At 37.3% G+C, this 21460-nt stretch overlaps 1 protein-coding gene across 1 annotated transcript; it reads right to left on the bottom strand.

Moving 5' to 3' along the window:
- Positions 1–9327: 9327 nt before the first annotated feature.
- Positions 9328–13644, bottom strand: LOC139139324 (arenicin-2-like). The gene is made up of 5 exons (XM_070708202.1): positions 13523–13644; positions 13023–13163; positions 12344–12460; positions 11996–12143; positions 9328–10594 (listed from the first exon to the last, which is right to left on the bottom strand). The coding sequence occupies exons 1-5, from the start codon at positions 13583–13585 to the stop codon at positions 10521–10523; spliced, it is 543 nt and encodes a 180-aa protein (XP_070564303.1). The 5' UTR covers positions 13586–13644; the 3' UTR covers positions 9328–10520.
- Positions 13645–21460: the final 7816 nt, after the last annotated feature.

Raw genomic sequence — 21460 nt, 5'->3', positions numbered from 1 at the left:
TTTTATATCCCATCGGCAAATTCTTTGTTCTTCGGAAAGCAAAACTTTAGTCCTGACAAACCGCCCACCCTATAAACTTTCTTCTTTCTGAGGCTAGCATAGTGACTTACCTAAAGTGAACTTTTCGTTTCTCGTGCAGATTTACTCACCACCTCTCCCCACAGTAAAAATTATCCTTTCTGACGATCTTGCAAAGCTCTCTCACAAAAAGTAAATTTAAACCATTAACTGTTTCTGATATGCCAGCTTGACACCCTCTGTCGTAACCACTTGGTGCCCCCCCCCCCGTATTTTACGTGTATTTGCAATTCGATCCGAATACCTTGACCCTTCGAAGTACAGACAATGCACAAAGCAATTGCTCGTCTTTGTTGCTGCTCTTGTCGCCGAAATCATTTAATACAATTATAATATAAGTTGAAAAATGTATCTTTATGTTCTTAGTATCTGGGCACTTTTCTAAAAGTTTACAAGGAAAATTTAATCCCAGATCGACGCGTAGTTTTATCGCCTCGTCTCCGTTCTTTAACCTGACTTTTACCAAATGGAAGTTGACCTCACACTTCGCTATGTCATTGAAGTAAACTAGATTGGTACTTACCGGTATTAGTGACCCGTCCTGGTTTCAACCAATAGATATCCTTGCCTTCACATTCTTGCTCGATAGTTTCTCCCACTATCATTGAGTTCTTGATAGGACTACCTTAGTACTTACTGAGTTGTCTTCTGCAGAAGGTGCTATCCAACAGCCAGTACGAGGCTTATTTATACATTTGACTCGACAGAGGGAGGCCCTCAAATGAGTGAAATTACCATAAATACACTTCAGTGGTTTTGTGGTAAGTAATTAATAATTTAATTCAGAAACTTTAAATTAACAAAGTTAAATGAAATAGCATTCTTTCGGTACATTAAGCATAATGTTGAATACGTGAGTAATTTCTCGATATAGCAGCTAATTCATTGTCAGTCGCCGTAAACGTACAGCTATGCATACCTCTTGTAGCTGTAAAACTAACCCACAAATGTGTGGTAATTTAAAATTAACGAGTCATCGTCGATTACACAGTCCCCAGAGTCCTATATTTGAAGACAGTAATTGATGGCAAATAGTAATAGTAATGTCAGTGACAGCCATACACAACTAAATACCTCGGTGGAATTGGGTGGTTCAACTTTTGAATTGCACAAATGATATTGGTAAAAATGTGTCTGAGTTACGGCTCCGGACTTGAAAAAATCATAACAAAATGACCATATTGCGTCACATTGTGAAACTAATTGACATGCATATGAATGACATAGGTCAATGTTGTTGTACCAACTTGAAAGAAATAGCCTGAGAAATGCTTGGTGACAGAGGCACGCACGCCCGCAGGCACATGACCAAAACTACTGGTCCCTCCGGACATCCTTGAGGACTAAAAAGCCATACTCGTTTCTCTCTTTTGAAGAATCTCGATACAATCTCAATAAATCCCTCTTATCTGCTCAAACTTTTGCTGTGGGAAGACGTTGAGGTCGTTTGTTTCCTATAAGATATATAGTGAATAGTAAGGCATGGTAGCTTAAATGAACACTGCCATTTTTGTGACCCCCAAAAATCTAACAAGGAAAACAGTGTTAAATCCCCAACATCAGTGTTAATATATTACATATTACAGAAGAGTGTGAAGAGGGTCTTTCCAAATGTAGCAGTTGAAAATATTTCAACGCCTGCTCCAGACTTTTACAAAATTATAGTTTTATTTTATGAAAAATGCAGTATCAATTCAGGGCAAAAACAATTAATCGCGTTTAAAATACAGTTAGACGCTTTCTGTTTGCTTGCTGTTTAATATCAATGTTCATCTCACAAAATGATCGAAAGAGTATCGTATACGAACTGCACAAGTCATGCAGTCAAATCGTTGAAATTCAAGCAGATTTGAGCAGATTCGACACAGCAAATGGCTAAATTATTTCTAGCCTCAATGTTTTACAATTATTGGTGACCATTTTCTGACTAAAGTCTGACAGTCAGTGCTCAGTATCATTTCTGAAATATAGGGGAAAAATATTTTTTTCGACAGAGTCAGTTCCTTACGGAGATAAGTGAGGGTGAATATAGTGACAAGATTGTGAGCGAACACGTGGAATTGTTAAGACCTTAGAGTGACACTCGGGCAGAGTTCCGTCGGTTAAAGTGCAGACCGGGCCGAAGAACCAAAATCGATCTTTTACAATATTTGTCAATCTGCCACTACTCCTGTCGAAAGGCTGACTGTATAATATATGTGTCAGCCTCTCTCTCTGTGTCAACAAAAATTACTATTGCGGGAATCAGGAATTGAGGACATTCACCATAAATAACGATAACAAGTTAAGCAGAACTGTGTACTTGTAATTGGACTAAATTGCGGAAATTCAGGGCCAGTGCCACACAGCCCATACACAGCCAACACGGCAGAAGAAGCCGGCGCACGGCCCAAGCGCTACAATTATCGCAGCTAAATTAAATTGCTGTGAAAAGCAGCATATTAATTTTTAGACGATGGTTTCATGGTTTCAGTGTTTTTGTTCAAAACGTTAACTGTTGTACAAAGCCTCTGAATGTGAGATTTTGGTTTGCGGCATTGAGCTCATGAGTGGTATTTATCTTATACAAATGACGTTATTAATATCTGCACAAGAGAAACGTTTCGAATACGAAATGTGAAAATTGGCCTCTATTGTGGCTTTTGAATGCAGTGATTGGGTGAAAAAATAGGCTTTTTTGTGTCTTGTCGTAAAAAGAAAACTGTTCTCTCGCAAATCCTTCCTTGCGTAGCGCCCATAGTTATTCTCTCCTCGACTATATCTACAATATCCTTTTGATCGCATTACACAGGCCTGTGAATGCTCTTTCAGGTTTCGTCATTCACTTTAGAAGCCAACGCAGTAAAACCGAATCAAATTCGCAAGTCCACCAAGTCTTTGTTCACTCAAAGTTGTCAGTTTTGAACTATTAATTTCTGTCGTTGATGAAATCTAAAAATTCTACTACTTCTTGCGTGTCATACGGTACTTACTCAACCACTAATATTGCGTATCAGTGCGCAGGTCTGTGGAGCACTATTACATGTACTACGTCCAAGTGTACAGTCTATCACCTCGAAATTGACAGACTCACTTTTGCTCAATCTTTCCTCAAGAAATCTTTCAACCATACTCCTTCAAAATCAACAAAACAATCGGAGGTTACTGGGCAAATTGCGGTGTCATAGAAACCGGTATTTGAAATTCAAAATGGCCGCAATCCAGGTGTTAATTCTATGGTGAAGGAAAAGTGAAATTTTTGATTTTCTCAATAAAAAAACTAATTAAATCAAGAGTTTCAAAATGAACCCACACAAGCAGTAGATCAGAAAACTATTGTAAAACCTTGGAAGACCGGATATCCTACCAAGAGGCGTGTTCTGCCTTAATTAATCTATAATATGAAATCGCATGATTCAGATAAGAATGCACCATCCCGGAAGTGGAACGCGCTCTTGTGTAATTACCAGTTCTATTTACAATGGGTTTACATCGGACACTAAGCTCTTATCCAGATAACTCAACCGTTTCGAAGAATTCCGGACAACTGAGCGGTTGACGAACACATCTCAAACGGGTTCCTCCAAATCTGCTCATCATGAATTACTGAATTAAATTAAAAAGCAAAACGTCGGAATATTGGATTATTATTACTAATTACTTAAGGAATACCTGGAAATTGAGAGCTCGAGGAATACTACTCACTCGAGTGGTCTATACAAGACAATTCACTTTTTGTAATGAAATCTGAGAGCATTTCATAAGTGAGTTGAGTTAAAATGTTGCAATTTCTTTATTTTCAGATTTTTTACAGTGTGCTTCTAATGATACAAAATATGTAGGACAAGAATTCGAAGCACAGTCGTAATAGAAAAAGGGTGAAGGAGTTTTTCTAGATAAACAGTGATCTATACATGAAAATTTATATTTTCTAAATGAAATCTGAGACAATGTGATCAGTGAGTTGAGTTAAAATGGTGCAATTTCTTGATTTTCATGTCTTTTTACATTGTGCTTCTCAGGATACAAAAATGTATCGCAAGAAGCACAGTCATAATAATAGGGTGGAGGCGTTTTTCTGCTACATAAACAGTAGTGTATACAAAAAACGGAGACCCGACCCTCATCCCAGCAACTCAGCTGTACTGCAGAAACATCAGCAGTAAGTCACCAATTTTAACATTCTCAAACCCTAGTACCACCACAGATCGTGTCAGCAACGAAATCTTCAGCCACATGAAAAAACAAGAAACCTGCTTCAACAAATGTACATAAACCAACACAACATCGAACAACAACTGGCATCAATCCATAGTTGTCTGCAAGAAATAGTGGTCCCACGAAGCTTGCAATTCAACGTAAGAGCACAACTACCGGGCCATAAACCAGACGAAGCTCTTACAACAAAGTGGCGTCAACAAAATAGACACAGTGTTTTTAAATTTGTTGAGTCAATCAACAACTATCTCCCACTGCATCAGGAGGAAAACAACACACGAATCGACAACACGATCCAGGCAGCCAACGATACAATCAACGAAATCAGCGACGCTGGTGAGAAGAAAAAGGCAAAACAGCTACTCACCAAGCACATCGAATCAGCAAAAAGAAGCATAAACAAGGCACATCGCCGAAACAAACGCACCAAGAGTTAAACAAAAACCCATACCAAACGGCCCTTTTCAGGGCCACCAAATTCTCCAAAAAGAGAACTACCGAAAAAAACAATAAATAAACACCCATTCGAAGAAAAGTCAAATTGGACTCCACGAACAACACCAAAAACAAAAACTTGAAAGCTATCTGAAGCTGCTAAACTCGCACTTCTAGAGATACCCTTTCAAACAAGGAAACAAATCATTTCGCGTGCCCAAAGAATCGCGATAAACCAGCTTGCAAACAATAGACAAATTACCATAAAAACCCTTCGACAAGGGTAGGGGTATCGTCATTGTCAACACAAAAGATTACGTACACGAATGCGAAAGGCAATTACGAAACATTCAGTATTACACACAACAAGACAGTGACGACACAGAACAAACAATAAACAAAGTACACGAACTATTCAACAAAATGTACGACAACAAACACATCGATCATGATACGTAGAAGTGTCTTGATCCATTAAACATAAAAATCCGTACCCCGCAGTGGTACTTATTGCCCAAAAAATCACAAACCTCCGAAAAATCTAAAAGACACACTAGTCAAAAACAAAATTTACAGAAGTAAAGAAACATAGAACAAACAAACCGAACCACCAAACGGATTCACAACGAGATCCAAAAATTAATATACTTGCCTCGCTACTCGAAGAGCAAGACCACTAAAATGCATTAAAATAAATTTTCACAAACACAAACTAAGGAAAGAATCTACACTGCGACTGATGAGAAACCACACTCGGGTTTCGAAACGCAAGCGTCAAAGGGCCACTCTATCAACATTGTAACACCATAGGTCCGGCTGCGTCTCGCCATAAGCTTTCCCCACACAAACAATACATTACCGTACACACTAATCCAAACTTCCCTACAAATATCCGAGGCGAAACAAACATTTTTTATTAACACAAACAATCGGATAAGAATGTAGGAACACATTTTTGAAACAAATCAAACACAAACTCGACACAAAAACATTTTGGATAGTTAGGTGGGGAGCCTCTTTCACACTTTATACATGTTACTGAACTATCGTGTGATTGTTTATTGCATGGTTAGGTAATAGTGTAGTCTGTAGAGGCGATACGGCGAAATTCCACGGCCCAAGGGAGCGTACATCGCATGGTTTCTTACAACGAATGAGCCGTCGGTTTCCATAGCTACTACGTGAAATCCGGCCTCACCGATGTCCCGGGCCGATGTCCCTGTCCTGATTCGGAGAACAACTTTCAAGCTGCGTGTTGAGGTTCAGATGTCCGATTTTTTCATATTCAAAAGGCTTATTGATTTACAGAGAACGCCCGTCTTGTTTTTAGCTTTAACTTAGCACATGATGGCAATTGAAAATTCAAAGCCAAATAGCCAGTGGGAAAAAAATAGACGACTCGCTCTCACCAGCGGTCGAGGTCGCAATGAAAAAAAAATCGAAGTCTCTGAAATCGGTATCATTGCTCTGCCATGTTTATTGTTGGTTGTACGGCCAGTTTAAAGTCACAGACTTTCTTCACGGTAAAATTCATATAATTGCCATACCGCGAAGTTCCCTGTGCATTTCAATATGTCTATTTGGAAGCAAAAGCGTCACGGACATTCGATCGATGGTGATGAACTTTCTCCACTCCAGGCCGTGACATGTCACCAGTTACGAACTTTACCGGTTTTCGATACGAAAGATGCAATATATTATCAGCGTTGTTCACGTTGTGTTTTGAGTTTGATATGGAATATAACAGGAAAACACTAACGATTAGAGTGACGATAGAGACCATGCCCGATACGGAAAAATTGACATCAACTACTTGCATTGAGCAGTGACCTGAAACTTCAGACTGATATATAAATGTCGACAATATAAAACATTGAAATGCCGGAGAGAGAGAGAAAGAGAGAGAGGAGAGAGAGAGAGAGAGAGAGAGAGAGAGAGAGAGAGGGAGAGAGAGGTTTACGCTGTCGCGAACTGATTATACTCTTTCGGATATGACTTCGGTGTAGACGATACACAGACATCGAAAATGTACACCTACTTTCCAGAAATTCGACTAATCTTATAATAAAGAGTAGAACAAATCCAAAAGTGTTGGTTGAAGTAAATCTTTAGATGTTGGTTTTCTAAAGTTAGATAATACTTACAGAAATATGGTCGTCATAGTCTTCTTTTAAAAACTATTATCTTCAACACCACATTTCTTATGATCGGTGATGTCATTTTTTATTATTTTTACAAACTTTCAATGCATCAAACGCTATAAGACAATCTCATCTGCCTGTCAAGGAGTTACAATATATTTCCAAGGGCTGGCACACGATGTCAACTTACGTGTCGTCCGTCGAGCGGCCGGTGGCAGTGTCACAGATTGTTCCGTCTGTAATCGCGGCCACTTTGATTTTGATGTGACACCAACGTGCGTTTGAGGTTTTTTGTTACTTAATTTGTCGACCTCACAAAATTTCAGTCCATGCTTTGAAGCAGTCTCAACATGGCAAACATGTCTCGCTTAAATTTCATCCTCGTCGTTCCAAATTAAATTCATTCGACCACTAAATTATTTCGGCAGTTTTAATTTCCTATTAATTCGACGTTTTTCAAATTGTAATTATTTTTTCTGGTCGAATTGATAGGGTTTTTGGTAGCAAGCTTATCTCTTCGTCGGACCAGTATACCGCGAGATGTAGTACTGTGTTCGGCAGCCATGGCAAAAGTGAATATTGTATATTGGTTGTTGTTTGTTTTATGTTACAAATACCTGTCGCGTGAGGGCGTTTGAAACGCTTCTGAAGCGGCTCAGTCTGTCCACACAGCGATTTGCGGATAGAGTTAATCCCTACAACGGCTCTGGTCGGGCCGACTAAACCGTCTCAAATCTGAAACGCTTCAGAACCACTTCGGAGTGTCCACACATAACTTTCTGTGTCAGTATTGGCCCAGAACCGTTTCAGAGACGTTTCAATGGCCTGTGTATGAACGGCATATTAGACGGGGTGGCTGAGACCAATCTCGCTTGAAATTGGTCTTAGCCACCCCGTCTATTAAAATTCATGAGTTTACTTTTCTTGTTTACGTACATACTTATATCAGATTGAAATCTGAGGATTTGCGATTACATCAGGTTGACAACCCCCCACACAAGAGCAATGAATGTAAAAAGTGTGAAAGAGGCTCCCACCTAACTATCCAAAATGTTTTTGTGTCGAGTTTGTGTTTGATTCGTTTCAAAAATGTGTTCCTACATTCTTATCCGATTGTTTGTGTTAACAAAAATGTTTGTTTCGCCTCGGATATTTGTAGGGAAGTTTGGATCAGTGTGTACGGTAATGTTTTGTTTGTGTGGGGAAAGCTTATGGCGAGACGCAGCCGGACCTATTGTGTTACAGAGTTGATAGAGTGGCCCTTTGACGCTTGCGTTTCGAAACCCGAGTGTGGTTTCTCATCAGTCGCAGTGTAGATTCTTTCCTTTAGTTTGTGTTTGTGAAAAATTATTTTAATGCATTTTAATGGTCTTGCTCTTCGAGTAGCGAGGCAAGTATATTAATGTTTGGGTCTCGTTGTGAGTCCGTTTGGTTGTTCAGTTGTTTGTTCTATGTTTCTTTACTTCAGTAAATTTTGTTTTGAATAATGTGTCTTTTAGAATTTTGCCGAGGTTTGTGAATTTTTAGGCAATAAGTACCACTGCGGGGTACGGATTTTATGTTTTCTGGATCAAGATACTTACAAGTATCATGATCGATGTGTTTGTTCTCGTACATTTTGTTTAATAGTTCGTGTACTTTGTTTATTGTTTGTTCTGTGTCGTCACTGGCTAGTTGTGTATAATACTTAGTGTTGCGTAATTGCCTTTCGTATTCGTGTACGCAATCTTTTGTGTTGACAAAGACAAAACCCGACCCTTGTCAAAGTTTTTTTCTGGTAATTGGTCTACTGTTTGCAAGCTGGTTTATTGCGATTCTTTGGGCACGCGACATGTTTTGTTTCCTTGTTTGAAAGGGTATCTCTATAAGTGCGAGTTTAGGAGCTTTAGATAGCTTTCAGGTTTTTGTATTTTTGCTGTTCGTGGAGTCCAATTTGACTTTTCTTTGAATTGGTGTTGTTGCGATTGTTCGTGTCTCATGATGTCCGGAAACTTTTAATGTTAATTGTTTTGCAAGTCAACTATCCAAGCATTTTAAGAGGGGTGATCAAAAAGGCCAGAACAGCCAATTTTGACCAACCGGGTTCAAGAACCCGGGAAAGGTGTTTAAAGTGTGCGATAGATGTGTTTACGACATAAACATTACGAACAGTAGATATGTATGAATAATCCAAACTGCCCAGTTTCTGTGTGGGGAAAAGTTGGAATGTTGGCAAAAAAATTCCGTGATCTAGAAAATAGCATTCGACGCTCAGATGAACACCGAGCTTTTCAATACACAATATTTTGGAGTAGGACAAGAAACTAAATTATACGGACAGAAGACAAAACATGTTACATGATTTAGTGTGAGTTAAGCTTTTAGAGATGGTACCCGATCATCGTTATCATCTGTATTATGTCATAATCAACAATTGTCTGCACCATTGTTACGTGATAGAAAACGAACAAAAAGGTGAACTCAGCAGTTTCCGTATAAAACGAACTTTATTACAAAGAATAAAACTAATCGCTAAGTCAAGGGATAGAATACAAACTGTAAAAGTGTACGGACTACTTATCTCAGCTGGGACGGCAAAGCTCCAGTCTCAGAGTTGTAACAGTCAGTCGGATGAATGAACAGTCCTTTGGCTTGCAGGCTTGAAGTTGCACAAAGTCCACAGTATAAATCCAGCGTGGCAGTGAAGGTCTTGAAAAGTCTTGAAATTAATAGTGCTGGAGTTTCCAAAGACTTGAAGTAACACGCAAGAGACACGATCCCAAAATGTCTGACTGCAAGCCTGCTGCCCCAGTATATATTTATACTTTAAATATTATATAAGAGAATGTAAGAACGATCTAGAACTTCTATTGGTATGCTACTTGCTGTTCCAAAATTATCTCCACTTATAGTAAACATTTCGCTTCTGAAAAGTCAATTTTTTGTGATGGCAATTATAGAATTTGATTTACAGCACTGTGCTTCACCAAACAGAAATATAAGTCTGGCGCATATATGCATAACTGACAGACATGTAGGTTGCTGACACCATTTTTTATTTTAATGTACAACACTCTCCTTTTGAGGGGGACTTGAAAGCACTTGTTGGCGAAAACTTCATGATTTTGCAATGTCTTTCTCATTTCTCTTCTGGAATCTCTTACATGCGCTGTTGCACATGTTTACACTAGTTTAAACACCAAGTTGTTCAGCTGTTATCAAACTACTTTAATCCTCGTTTGCACCATCTATATCTGCCCGTCAGTAGATTTATCGGTATGTTAGGCCTAATGGCAAGTGATCAGATTAAACCTGCGATTCATGCACGCATGACACAGTGGCTCATTTGCACATTTATTTTATTTTATTTTTTATCCTTATCATACATGTACAAGTTTTCTAAATTAATTGACAACTGATGCGTATGTCGTTTTTCTCCAGACGAAAACTATGTGATACCACTGTGTAGAATATACTGTCAAATGTGTTGTTATTATGTTGAAGTTCAAAGCCCATCAATTTGTCGGCGTGGAGGTTTCATCTGTCACAGAAAGGAAGTAACATGACGTTCACACACAATTCATTATCTTTTATTTACCTTCAGGTCATAAGTTACGTGACATGGCATTTAAGTCAATAAAATGGAAATTGCTAGGAAGGCTTTCAGGAAGCATGGTGATCCTCTTTCAGTTAGTCACAAAGAGCTGTACAGTCATAGTAAAAACAGACAACCCGGCAAGGACTCCATGGTTTGGCAGATGCACCTGAAATAAAATACACAATAATTGTGTTTCTAAATTAATTTTCTAACTATAAAACCGCGAACTGTTATACAATGTACGTATACTATACTAAGACTTTACATGATCACGTATGCATCTGTTAGACAGTTTAAGAGTTGTCTTCTGATAAACTGCAATTCAAGTAAAGTCATTGAGTCGACCAAAATGATAAAGGCAATGATTCATTTACCTCAAAAATGTACCAACATTGACAGATACTGCGCTTCATAAACCAGAAATAGCTTCCTGTGTTTGTGACTTTCACTGAACAGCGTTACTGAGTGTAATTAATCGTAGTATCTGTATCCACCATGAGAATCACGGAAGGTTTCCTCTGACTTAATTCTTTTCTACACTTGTAGATCTCCTAAGACAAAGTTTGGTTCTCCATGACAAGACTTAAGTATTCTTTCGACGTATTAGCGGGCTTGGCATCCTCTCCAAAAACGATATCTGGCAAACTCTTGGCTCTTCCGAAAGCAAACTTTTGTTCTGACACAGCGCCCTCCCTTGAGGAAATGTTCATATTTCCAAGGCAAGCTTAGAGGCATTAGCTAATGTATTTTTTCTCTGGTGCAGACTTGCTTATCACCCCTCCCCATAGTAATTCTTATCCTTTCCGATCGCGACGATCTTGCAAAGCTCTATCGCAAAAGTAAACCGCTCTCTCTGATAGACCAGCTTGGCACCCTGCTGTCACTGCCTTTTATATTCAATTCCAATCCTATAGCTTAAGGTAGTATGCGCCTCGAAAGTGAAAGACTTACACTTTTGCTCAAACTAACCTCCAGGATCATTTCAACATTCTCTTTCAAAATGGAGAATAAAATTCGGGGTCACCATATAAATTTTGGTACCAGAGAAACGAGTTACCCAAGATTTACCGATATTTAAATTCAAAATGGCCATCATCAATGCGCAAAGTCCAAGGCGAAAAATAAAATTTTTGATTTCGAAAATCTAAGACGGTGAAACATTTTCTTACACCTAGCGCGTAAAAATGAGTCCCCAAAAGTTGTAGATCGGAAAAGATTGTAAAAATTTGAGAGTTCGAATATTTGCCTCCGAAGCGCATCCTAACTTAACTCTGCGAAGTAAGCTTACAGCCTTTATTATGTACTCGTCCGTCTCTGTACAAACAATGTGTCTTTATGCTGCTCTTGTCATCGAAATCATTTGTCACAAAAAGGTGAAAAACATCCCTTGGTATCCGAAGTATCTGCACACCTTTCTGAAAGTTACCAGTATTATTTAATCCCAGATCGATGAGTAGTTTCATCGCCTCGCCTCAGTTCTCGCTAACCTATTACCCTTCCTTAGTCATTTTACAAAACTCACGTTGACCTCACATGACGCTTTGCGATCAACTAAACTATCACTTACCAGCATCATTGGGCTGTCCACATTTCAACCAATAGATAGCCTTGCCTTCACACTCTTGTCCAATAGTTTCTCCGACTATCATTGAGTTCTTGATAGGACCACCTGCCACGGTGTAATACTCAATGTCTTCGCTCTGTTGCTTGATTTCCTATTGTAAGTCATTGAAGGACGAGCAGACAGACATTCTTTGAGTAATGGATACAACTTCATTCTCAAACAGAAGAATGTCTTTGTAATATCATCGCAGCGGACATTTAAAACTGTACTATGTTGACTAATTTATTTCTCTCTGTTGGTTTTAGAATTCTCTGTGGTCGTCATATAAGTAGAGAGTGGAAATAACGTTACCTTGCCGGCTTGCAGTCTGAGTTTACGTTTCAGTTCTTTTGGAGTCATGTACTTATTACTGTCAAATGGTCGTATGTAACAAGCATTGCGCTCTTCATGAACGAAGGCTTCAAGTCCCTGGAAATGTAACAGTACATGTTGACATAAGTAGTGAAATATATACTTATGGAATGATTGAAGCATCATGGAAAGATGGAAGCCTAGCAAAAAGACAATTTCAAAAGACAACGTTGGCATATCTAAAATTATCATGATCGCTTTTGTCTCTTATGATATATGTCAATGTTTGTTTGTAGGACATGCAATGGGCATTAAAACGTTAACTTTATCAGTTTCGTATCACTCCTCAAAATTGACGTCATCATGCTGATAGCATGAACTAATGAAGACGGTCCACACCAGCACGCACACAAAAGAGCAATATAAACGTCTTTCAAAGAAAAAATGGATTTAACAAAATGACGAATGTCTTCAATTAATGCCTCTATAGATTCGGTCTGCCGTAATCTATGGTGAGTAATGGTGGAAAATAACCTGCGTGACGTCACGAGCTGAGGTTTTAACAAATGAATACAATTGTTTTCTGTACGTTTTGTTTTTACTAACATTAAGCACTCATCTTGCTCGGCAGATTTAAAGAGATCACATCCAAAAATATAAATAAGGCACTATGTCTTACCGTGTCGAAATCGACCACGACTTTTGTATCCGATCCATATTCTCTGAATATCTCAACGTTTTTCTCTTCATCCACAATGACTAACTCTTCTTTCTTTTCTCCGTTGCGTTCAACTACCAATTTGAAAGCATATGGCTTCGCCTAGATATGAAGTAATTTACGAAACAAGTTTTGTCTATTTTGAGTTGTAAACTCTGGAGTAGTGTTTTAATCGTTTGTTAGTATCATCATCGCCTGAAATGAAATGATCCTTTCAATATAAATCGAACCTCGATACAAAACCAGTCTCAGTTAACACACAAAATGGTATTAAAATTGTCACAATTTCTTTGAATATCTATCGTACATTTACACAAAATATAGATAAACTGAACAACACACATATCTAAAATCTTTGCTATCAAATTTCTGTTATCTTTCATTAAATAAACCAACGAACTGCAAACATCGTACTGATTACAAATTAAACATTCTAATCATAGTTCTTGATAATCGCTTACCAATGTCTGACCAATACAGCCAGTGACGACCAATAGACAAAATACAACGACGAAATCCTTCATTCTTGGAATTTTGCCAGTCTTCTTACAGTTGGGTACGTATTGGGTTGTCTTCTGCAGAAGTTGATACCCAACAGCCAGTGCGAGGCTTATTTATACATTGACAGAGGGGTGCCACCAAATGAGTGATTTCCCGTAAAATAAGCTTCAATGGTTGTGTGGTATCTAATAATGTATACTTAAGAAACTTTTCGATTAACAAAGTAACATTAAATAACATTCGTTTCACATGGTACATTAACCATGATGAGGAATACGTGAGTAATTGATTGTCTTTTTGTCTGATGTATTGATGAGCTTCCCAATATCCTTCTTCACAGTCAGATCAGTATGTATGCTGACTCTAAACTATTTCGTGAAATTACTAGTAACTTTATCTATTACGTGATTGTACATCGTATTCTCTTACATGAGGCTTTGTTAAGGTAATTGGTGTATTTTGTGGAAGATTAACATCAATATTCTGAAATGCAATGTTGTGTCCTTAACACCAACAAGAGAAATGTCATTTTGCATGAATATTCTATCGATGGTTGTCAGTAAAATAGAGTGCCTGTTGAGTGTTATCCTAGTTTCTGATCTATCATTCAAAAAGCATGTTTCAGAAAGAGAGAAATACTTGTATGTATCTTTAGTAAGAAGCTGATTAGAGTACCGCTCTGTGGTCTGGTCTCCCCATTGCTAATATTTGAGTGATTGTGAAGAGAAAGATCAAACAAGTGTTCTGAAATATATGTGTTTGAAGTTTTCTGGGTTCTATAATAGAAATTACAAACAGTCCTGCATGTATTTTAATCTCCCTTCTCAGTCGCTTCTGCAGAAAATTCAGGGAGATTTTCTTGTCCCTACATTTTATTTCAATTGTCATTTTATGCATCATTCAGACGGCTTAGGGCTCCGTCTTTATGTTCCAGTTCCTCGTTGCAAGTTAAAGATAAGAAAATTTGCTTTTATCCCTAAGACTATTACACTGTGTAACGACATTTCTGTTGATATATATTTCCTTAATACTGCTTTTAAAATATTTACTTAACTGTACATATTGTATTACAAATTGTTGCTTATTTATTTTTGTTTTGTCTGTTGCTATTATTCTGTTGTTTGTTTTTTGTTTGTTTGTTTGTTTGTTTGTTATTCTATCTATTTTCTCGGAGTCTCTTTCGGGCCTTTGAGTCTGTTGAACCGTCAAATAAATAAATAGATAAACCGTCACCCTGCATTTCGCGAAAATACAGAACCTCAGCCTCATAAAATCATCACACAGTGTCAACTTTGCAAAATTATTGTTGGCAAATTAATTCCCCTTAACGCTAAAACTTCCGTGATCTACAAAATAGCATTCAACATTCAGATGAACACAGAGCTTTTTAACAAACAATATTTTGGTGTAGGACAAGAAAATAAATTATACAGACAGAAGACAAACCATGTCAAATGCATTATAGTGTGAGTTAATGAAGCTTTTAGAGATTGTATCCGGACATCGTTGTATGATACAATCAACAGCACGATTGTCAGCACGATTGATTAGAGTTTCCGAGAAAAGAAATTATTCTTTCATAGAAAAGTTATTATCACAAGCATCAAAACTTATGATAAATGAATAATAATAAATGATGTTCTGATAATAGGCTTTGAAAATTAATGCATACTCCTCCATATATTTGAATCATAAAGCGAGGAACAACGTTTTGCCTACAATCAATTACACTCGGTTTTCGTCCCTGAAAAGTCCATTTTTTATTGTAATAATAGAATTTGATTTACAGCACTGTGCTTCGCCATTCAGAAAAATAAGTCTGGTGCACATATAAACACCTTTTGGTATACATGCATAGCTGAGAGACATATAGGTTGCTGACTCCATGTCTTGATTTTAATGTTTTGATTTTCTACAATCATTAATTATGCCAATGAATTTAAAATATCAAAGTCACGCCCACCAAAAACTAGTCATTTCTTGCAATTTGCAAACCAAATCTATGTACCAGATTTGATTTTGATCCGATAAGCCATTATTGAAATTTCATGCCAACATCCAGACAAACAAACACACAGACAGACAGACATCGCTGCGACATTAACTCACGTGTGTTAACCGGTGAGCTAAATGTCAAGGGTCACCATGTAAGCTTTTTCACGAGAGAAAAAAAATTAACTAACATTATCAATATTTGAAATTGAAAATGGTCACCATTTCTGTGTCAGGCTGCATTCACAAGCAACTCTTGAGGGGGCGGGAGATGAATGAAAAAGTTCTTAGATTTCTTCAAATACCCCTTACAAACTCACAACGTGTTCAAGTCCCCCTTCTGACTTGATATAATTTTGAAGTCCCCTCGAAGGAAGGGAAAACGTTGCCGATAAAGTGCATCGTCCAAAACTATCAAATGATAATACATGGAAGTTTATTTGGCAAAATATGAACATCTTCCCCATAAAAACAAGCTATATCTCTACATTTATATGTGTGTGATAATTCGTGTAAATTTACTTTGCTTGAAGTGGCAGGTAAAAAATGAAAGTGTTTACAAAAATCTTGATTTTTGGATTTCATCGATAATGTTGATTCACAATACATTGTGTCTATGAGAAAAGTATGAGCGCGTATTTTCCAATATAAACTTAGCAATATCTGCTCATCTATAACTTTGATAACTGATCTTAATGTAATTGATTAGCATGTATTTACAAGTGCACATGCGTGCAAGAAATTTAATTTTGGAATTTCGCTAAATATGTTGATCCACTTTACATGGGCGTCATGACAAAACTGTGAATATTTTTTACAATACAATACAAAACTAGCTAAATCTGTGTATTTATAGACGTTTGATAATTGATATTAATGTGGTTGATTAGACTTACGTATTACAAGTGCATGTGTGACCAAGAAATTTGAGTTTTGAATTGCACTGAAAATTTTGATTCACTACCGGTATACATTGATTCACTATAGTCTGTGAGGAAACTGCGAATATAGGTTATCATCTCCCTAATTGTTATTAAAAGTTTGTTTGACCTGAAGCTTCCAATTCTTATTGTTGACACTATGCACTGTTCTAAATAGTTTGTATTCTGTCAAAGTCCTAAAGAAATAAAAATTTACATACGGAGCATGAACGTTTGACACTGACCGAAATCAAATGTATTGTCAAAGCGATGAAGTTATCAAATAAGTTATCTCCCAAACTGTTATTGAAAGGTTAAGTTAAAATTTTAGTCATCATTGAGGACAGTTTTGAGCAACAGAGGGATTGGGTTAGTACAAATCACGACAACCTAAATCTTTTGCCTCAAGGTGGCTGTATGAATTATAAAATTGTTTTGTATACCCTAAAAAAATTTGCGCCCGAAGGGCGCGCCGAAAATGGAAATGGCAGGAAATGAAAGTGCCAGAAGATATTTGAAGAGGAATAGATATTCAATACATTTTCAAGTCTCCCTTTCCAATGTCAATTTTTTCAGATCCCCCTAGCATGTTGTATTTTCTTTCAGGTCCCCCCCTGTAATCTCCCACCTCTCCCCCACCCTCTAGAGATGTTTGTGAATACAGCCTAGAAATGAAATTTCTGATTTTGGAACAGCTAAGACACTGACAAACGTTCTTACTTCAAGAGATTTAAAATGAGCCCAAAAAGCGGTTGATCACAAAAGAATTGTAAAACCTTTAAAGCCGAACATCTGTCCCATACGTTGCAGGTTGAATATGAGAAAATTTTCTTTTATCCCTAGGACTATTACACTGTGTAACGACATTTCTGTCGATATATTTTTACTTAATACTGTTTCTAAAACATTTGTGTCCAGACGTTTTTATTCTTAGAGTCGACTCTTTGTATACTGTATATATTGTATTTCAAATTCTTCTATTTATTTTTTGTATGTTACTATTATACCGTTTGTTTGTTTGTTTGTATTCTGTTTATTTTTCGGAGTCTGTTATCGGGCTTTGTAGTCTGTTGAACCGCTAAATAAATAAATATAGCTAATTATTTTCAAATCCCCAGATACATGTATAGACACACCTTCTGAGGCTGATAAACTAACTAATAAACGTATTATAATTTTTAAATTAAAAAACATACGCTTTGTATCTTTTTGAAGAATTTTGACACAACCTATTAATCCCTGTTGTTTGTTAAAAGTTTCATTTCAGGGAAGATGTTGTCATCGCGAATTTTTTTTGCAAGGTATGTGGTGAATGGTATGGCAGCCTTGCTCTTTACCTATACGCTTTTGGAAAAGCTTGAATGAGCACTGTCAGTGTCCTTGCAACCGCCAAAGACAAGATCGAAAACGAAAACTGCGTCATTTCCCCACCATGTTACTAAAATTACAAGGAAATGATGAAATGATACTTTTATTTAAGTAGTTCTGGAAGTGTTGCAGTTGAAAATATTTCAAACCTACCAAATGAAATACGATGCATTCTATCGGGTTTGAACTCATAACACACGGCAGTCAGTCACCTTGCGGAGAAGCCACAGGCCGAAGTTGCTACAACTTCTCTGACTGCGTCCCCTTTGCACGCCGTTGAGTTCATGAAGCACTCACGCTCGTACACCCACTATCACACATGGCACACACAGACTTTATCGAAGCAATACAATAGTTTACATCAAATACTGTCCTAAAATCGAAAGAACATGTATGTTCTTTCTTAAACCCGCAGAATAAAATTATCGTATATGCTTGATGCTGCCGTGAAATCGAAAGGGTTTGACTGAGAGTCATAATTTATACACTCGAGGACGAATCAACTGTCGGTTCTTTTAAAGCGAACAACGCCAACTTCTCTAGTATGCGTTGCACTGAATTGCTACTAAGCTTATCAACCTTGTGAATTGAGGGTAAAGTTTAAAGAGTAAATTAACTGTTGTCATCATTCCATCTTTCATCGCTAAATTGCAAACGTAAACAGATTTTCTTGAAGAGATTCGACAAATCAAAACACGAATTTCTGGCGTTAGTTTTAATTAGCCTTGATGAGCAGTCCCAAAGTTCAGTAATGACACGGCATATCTCTGAAATGTTTAATTTTAATGAGAGTGAAATTCCATGAAGGCAGAAAAATGATGATAGACTTTCGGAAGAAACATTTTACTATATATATATTATATTTGATGTCATGAATCATGACAAAAATGACAAAATGTCGCTAGAAACACATATTACGATTATATTATAGCTTTGTCAATACCAGTGAATTTTGTGACGTCATATCCATACATTATTACTGATAATGTATTCCATTATTCAGCAGTGTGGCCCCACAGAGAGCAAGTTTTTCTTTTGAAAACGAAAAAAGGACTGCGCATTTCAAAGGAGGGAAAGTATCGGATTAACTATGTAATACACAAAACTATAATTCTTGATAATGGTGCAAAATATTGATAACAATGTCTTACTGTACGATTTATCACATTTTTTGAGTCCTCACGCATGCACTTGTCGTCTGTCTGACTGGCGCTCAGCATGCAGTCCCCTTCCGATACGCTACTACTACGTTTGTTTACTACAACATGGTTCGCTTCGTTGCCGTACAGGTGAAACAGAACTCAGTACGTTTGCAAACTCCTAGACGATACTGGGTTTGACACATGGCATATTATGTATGTCAGTGGCCATGTAAACGATGCAAGCGTGAAAGGCTACTCGAACCAGCCGTAAACGGGCCAACATTGCTGTCATCAACCTTGACCGGAAGTGTCTACGGAAATTACTACGGAGCCATTCAAAGTCTCGGTCCAAGGTCAGCTACTACCAACAATCATGACGACCGTGGACTCTCCGTTGATCTAACATCTCGGCCACCTTATTCTGATGCACTGACTGTAATCGGAGACAACTTTCATTCATCGTTTTTTTCTCCTTGTCTGTGGTTTTACCTTGCCTTGTTCTCGATATCGCGACGGTACGGAAACCCTCCAGTATGTTTGTCAACTGTACCTTTCAAGCACCCGTTTACGTCAAGTTTTCTCGTTCGCCGAAATAAAATAGCTCTTCTCAAGAAGCCATCGAAAATTAAATTTATAGACACCATTATTATTGAAATATAAACATTTGAATAACAATGTTGAACTCTGTTGATATCGTTGCAATGAATGCTGTACTACTAGCGACATAATAATGATCGTATTGATCAGCTGATACCATGGCATGCAGCTAGCTGATCATGCTGATGTGGATGCATGAACATTCCGTTTTCCTCATCTCTGGCATTTCACCGTGTCGACTTTTTGAATGGCATGATATTTAAAGGTGATGTTTCAAGTTTGATATAGACGGTAGGGATGCAGTTCCTTTTCATTTCCTTCGAAAATACATCGTTTTTCAATTCAAAATTGAACCGTGAAAGTGTTGGTCATTTTTTGTGCTGAACGTGCGTGTTCAGTGCAGTGCAGTGTGGAGTGCATGTGATGTGTGCAGAGTCAGGACGCTCACTGGCTTCAAACTCAGTTTAAATTTCCTTTTTTATTCGTTTTCTATAACTACAAATTCACTGGCATTGCCAAAACTATAAAATAATAGCAATAATGCACACCCTCCCGGCCCATAATGGACTCAAGCAAACTTTGCACTCCATAATGTACTCGGCTTCGCCTCGTACATTATGTCGTACAAAGTTTGCTTTCGTCCATTATGGGCCGGGAGGGGGTGCATTATTGTTTAATCATCATAATGCATGACAAATTTATTACTTCTTTTGCCCCCAGGAACCTACAAACCGAAGTATCAACAAGAGTTACAAATTTAAGAAAATCTTTGAAAAGTTGGATGAATTCATGTTTTTATTTCATCTTATGATAAAACTTTAAATAAAAATATCCACAGACATTTGCCATGTTAGATATTTGTAGTTCATTTTACGATGAAATCTGACACTAGAAATGCGAGTTTTTGCCATGTTCAACTTTTTCTAAAATTGGATTATTCAATATGATTTGGAATAAAGCAGTAAGCGTTATTGTTGAAAGGCGTTTATTATGCTTACATAAAGAATGAGAATTCAAGCGAAAAACCTACCATACTGGCAGAACCATGATTAAATATGTGGAGTTATTTCTCAAACATTTGCATCGCAATAAAAAATTATCAAAAATCGTGCTTACAATACTTATGGGTATTTGCACAATCGTACTCAACATCTGCATTGAGTAATGATTTTTTAGCTACTGTAGACTATAGTCTATAGAAGCTATTGGGATGGGTATCCGTCCGGCGTCCGTCGTCAGTCTGTATGTATGTATGTATGTATGTATGTATGTATGTATGAATGTATGTCCGTTTGTGAGGCGTCCGTCCACTCAAATATCTTGAGAACCGCAGTACTTACTGATTTGATATTTGTTGTGTAGATGAAAAATAGGATTTTGAGAAACTGTTTTTTTTTAATTTTTTGATATTGTTGAAAATAGGCAAATTAATGCCAAAAAAGGCGTTTTGGTAAAAATCTTCTTCTTCATAACCGCTGGTTAGACAGCTTTGTTATTTGGTACACAGGTCCCTAGGGATAACCAAACTTAGATTTGTTCAAATTGTGATGAAATATGCAAAGGTGTATTTTAAGGAATTTTTTTGTCATTTTTGGTCGAAATTTGACTTACATTGTATGTAAGTCTTGTACTGTATAAACCCTATCAATTCACCCCGGAAAAAATAATTAATATGATTTTAAATAATTGAATTAATTGGGAAATCATCAAAGCCAAGATAATTTTAGTGTAGAATTATCAGAAAGTTCAACTTTTTTTGACAGTTCATAGTGAAATGCCTACCATCTTGGAGGATTAAACATGTAAAGGCAACTTTCCTGAATCCCAACTTTGACATATTCTGAACCGTCATTTATTGTGCCCTGTATGTTATCTAAAA

This window comes from Ptychodera flava, chromosome 8 (assembly GCF_041260155.1).
Source record: "Ptychodera flava strain L36383 chromosome 8, AS_Pfla_20210202, whole genome shotgun sequence".
Classification (NCBI taxonomy): domain Eukaryota; kingdom Metazoa; phylum Hemichordata; class Enteropneusta; family Ptychoderidae; genus Ptychodera; species Ptychodera flava.
The sequence above is the reverse complement of the archived record's forward strand: the minus strand, read 5'-3'. Positions and strand labels throughout refer to the sequence as shown.

Excerpts from the sequence above, each read along its gene's own strand:
- LOC139139324 (XM_070708202.1), bottom strand. The coding sequence starts at position 13,585 with ATGAAGGATTTCGTCGTTGTATTTTGTCTATTGGTCGTCACTGGCTGT. Across the intron at positions 13,164-13,522 it reads GCTGTATTGGTCAGACATTG|GCGAAGCCATATGCTTTCAA; the intron begins GTAAGCGATTAT and ends CTTCATATCTAG. Across the intron at positions 10,595-11,995 it reads TGGACAGCCCAATGATGCTG|GTGCATCTGCCAAACCATGG; the intron begins GTAAGTGATAGT and ends ATTTTATTTCAG.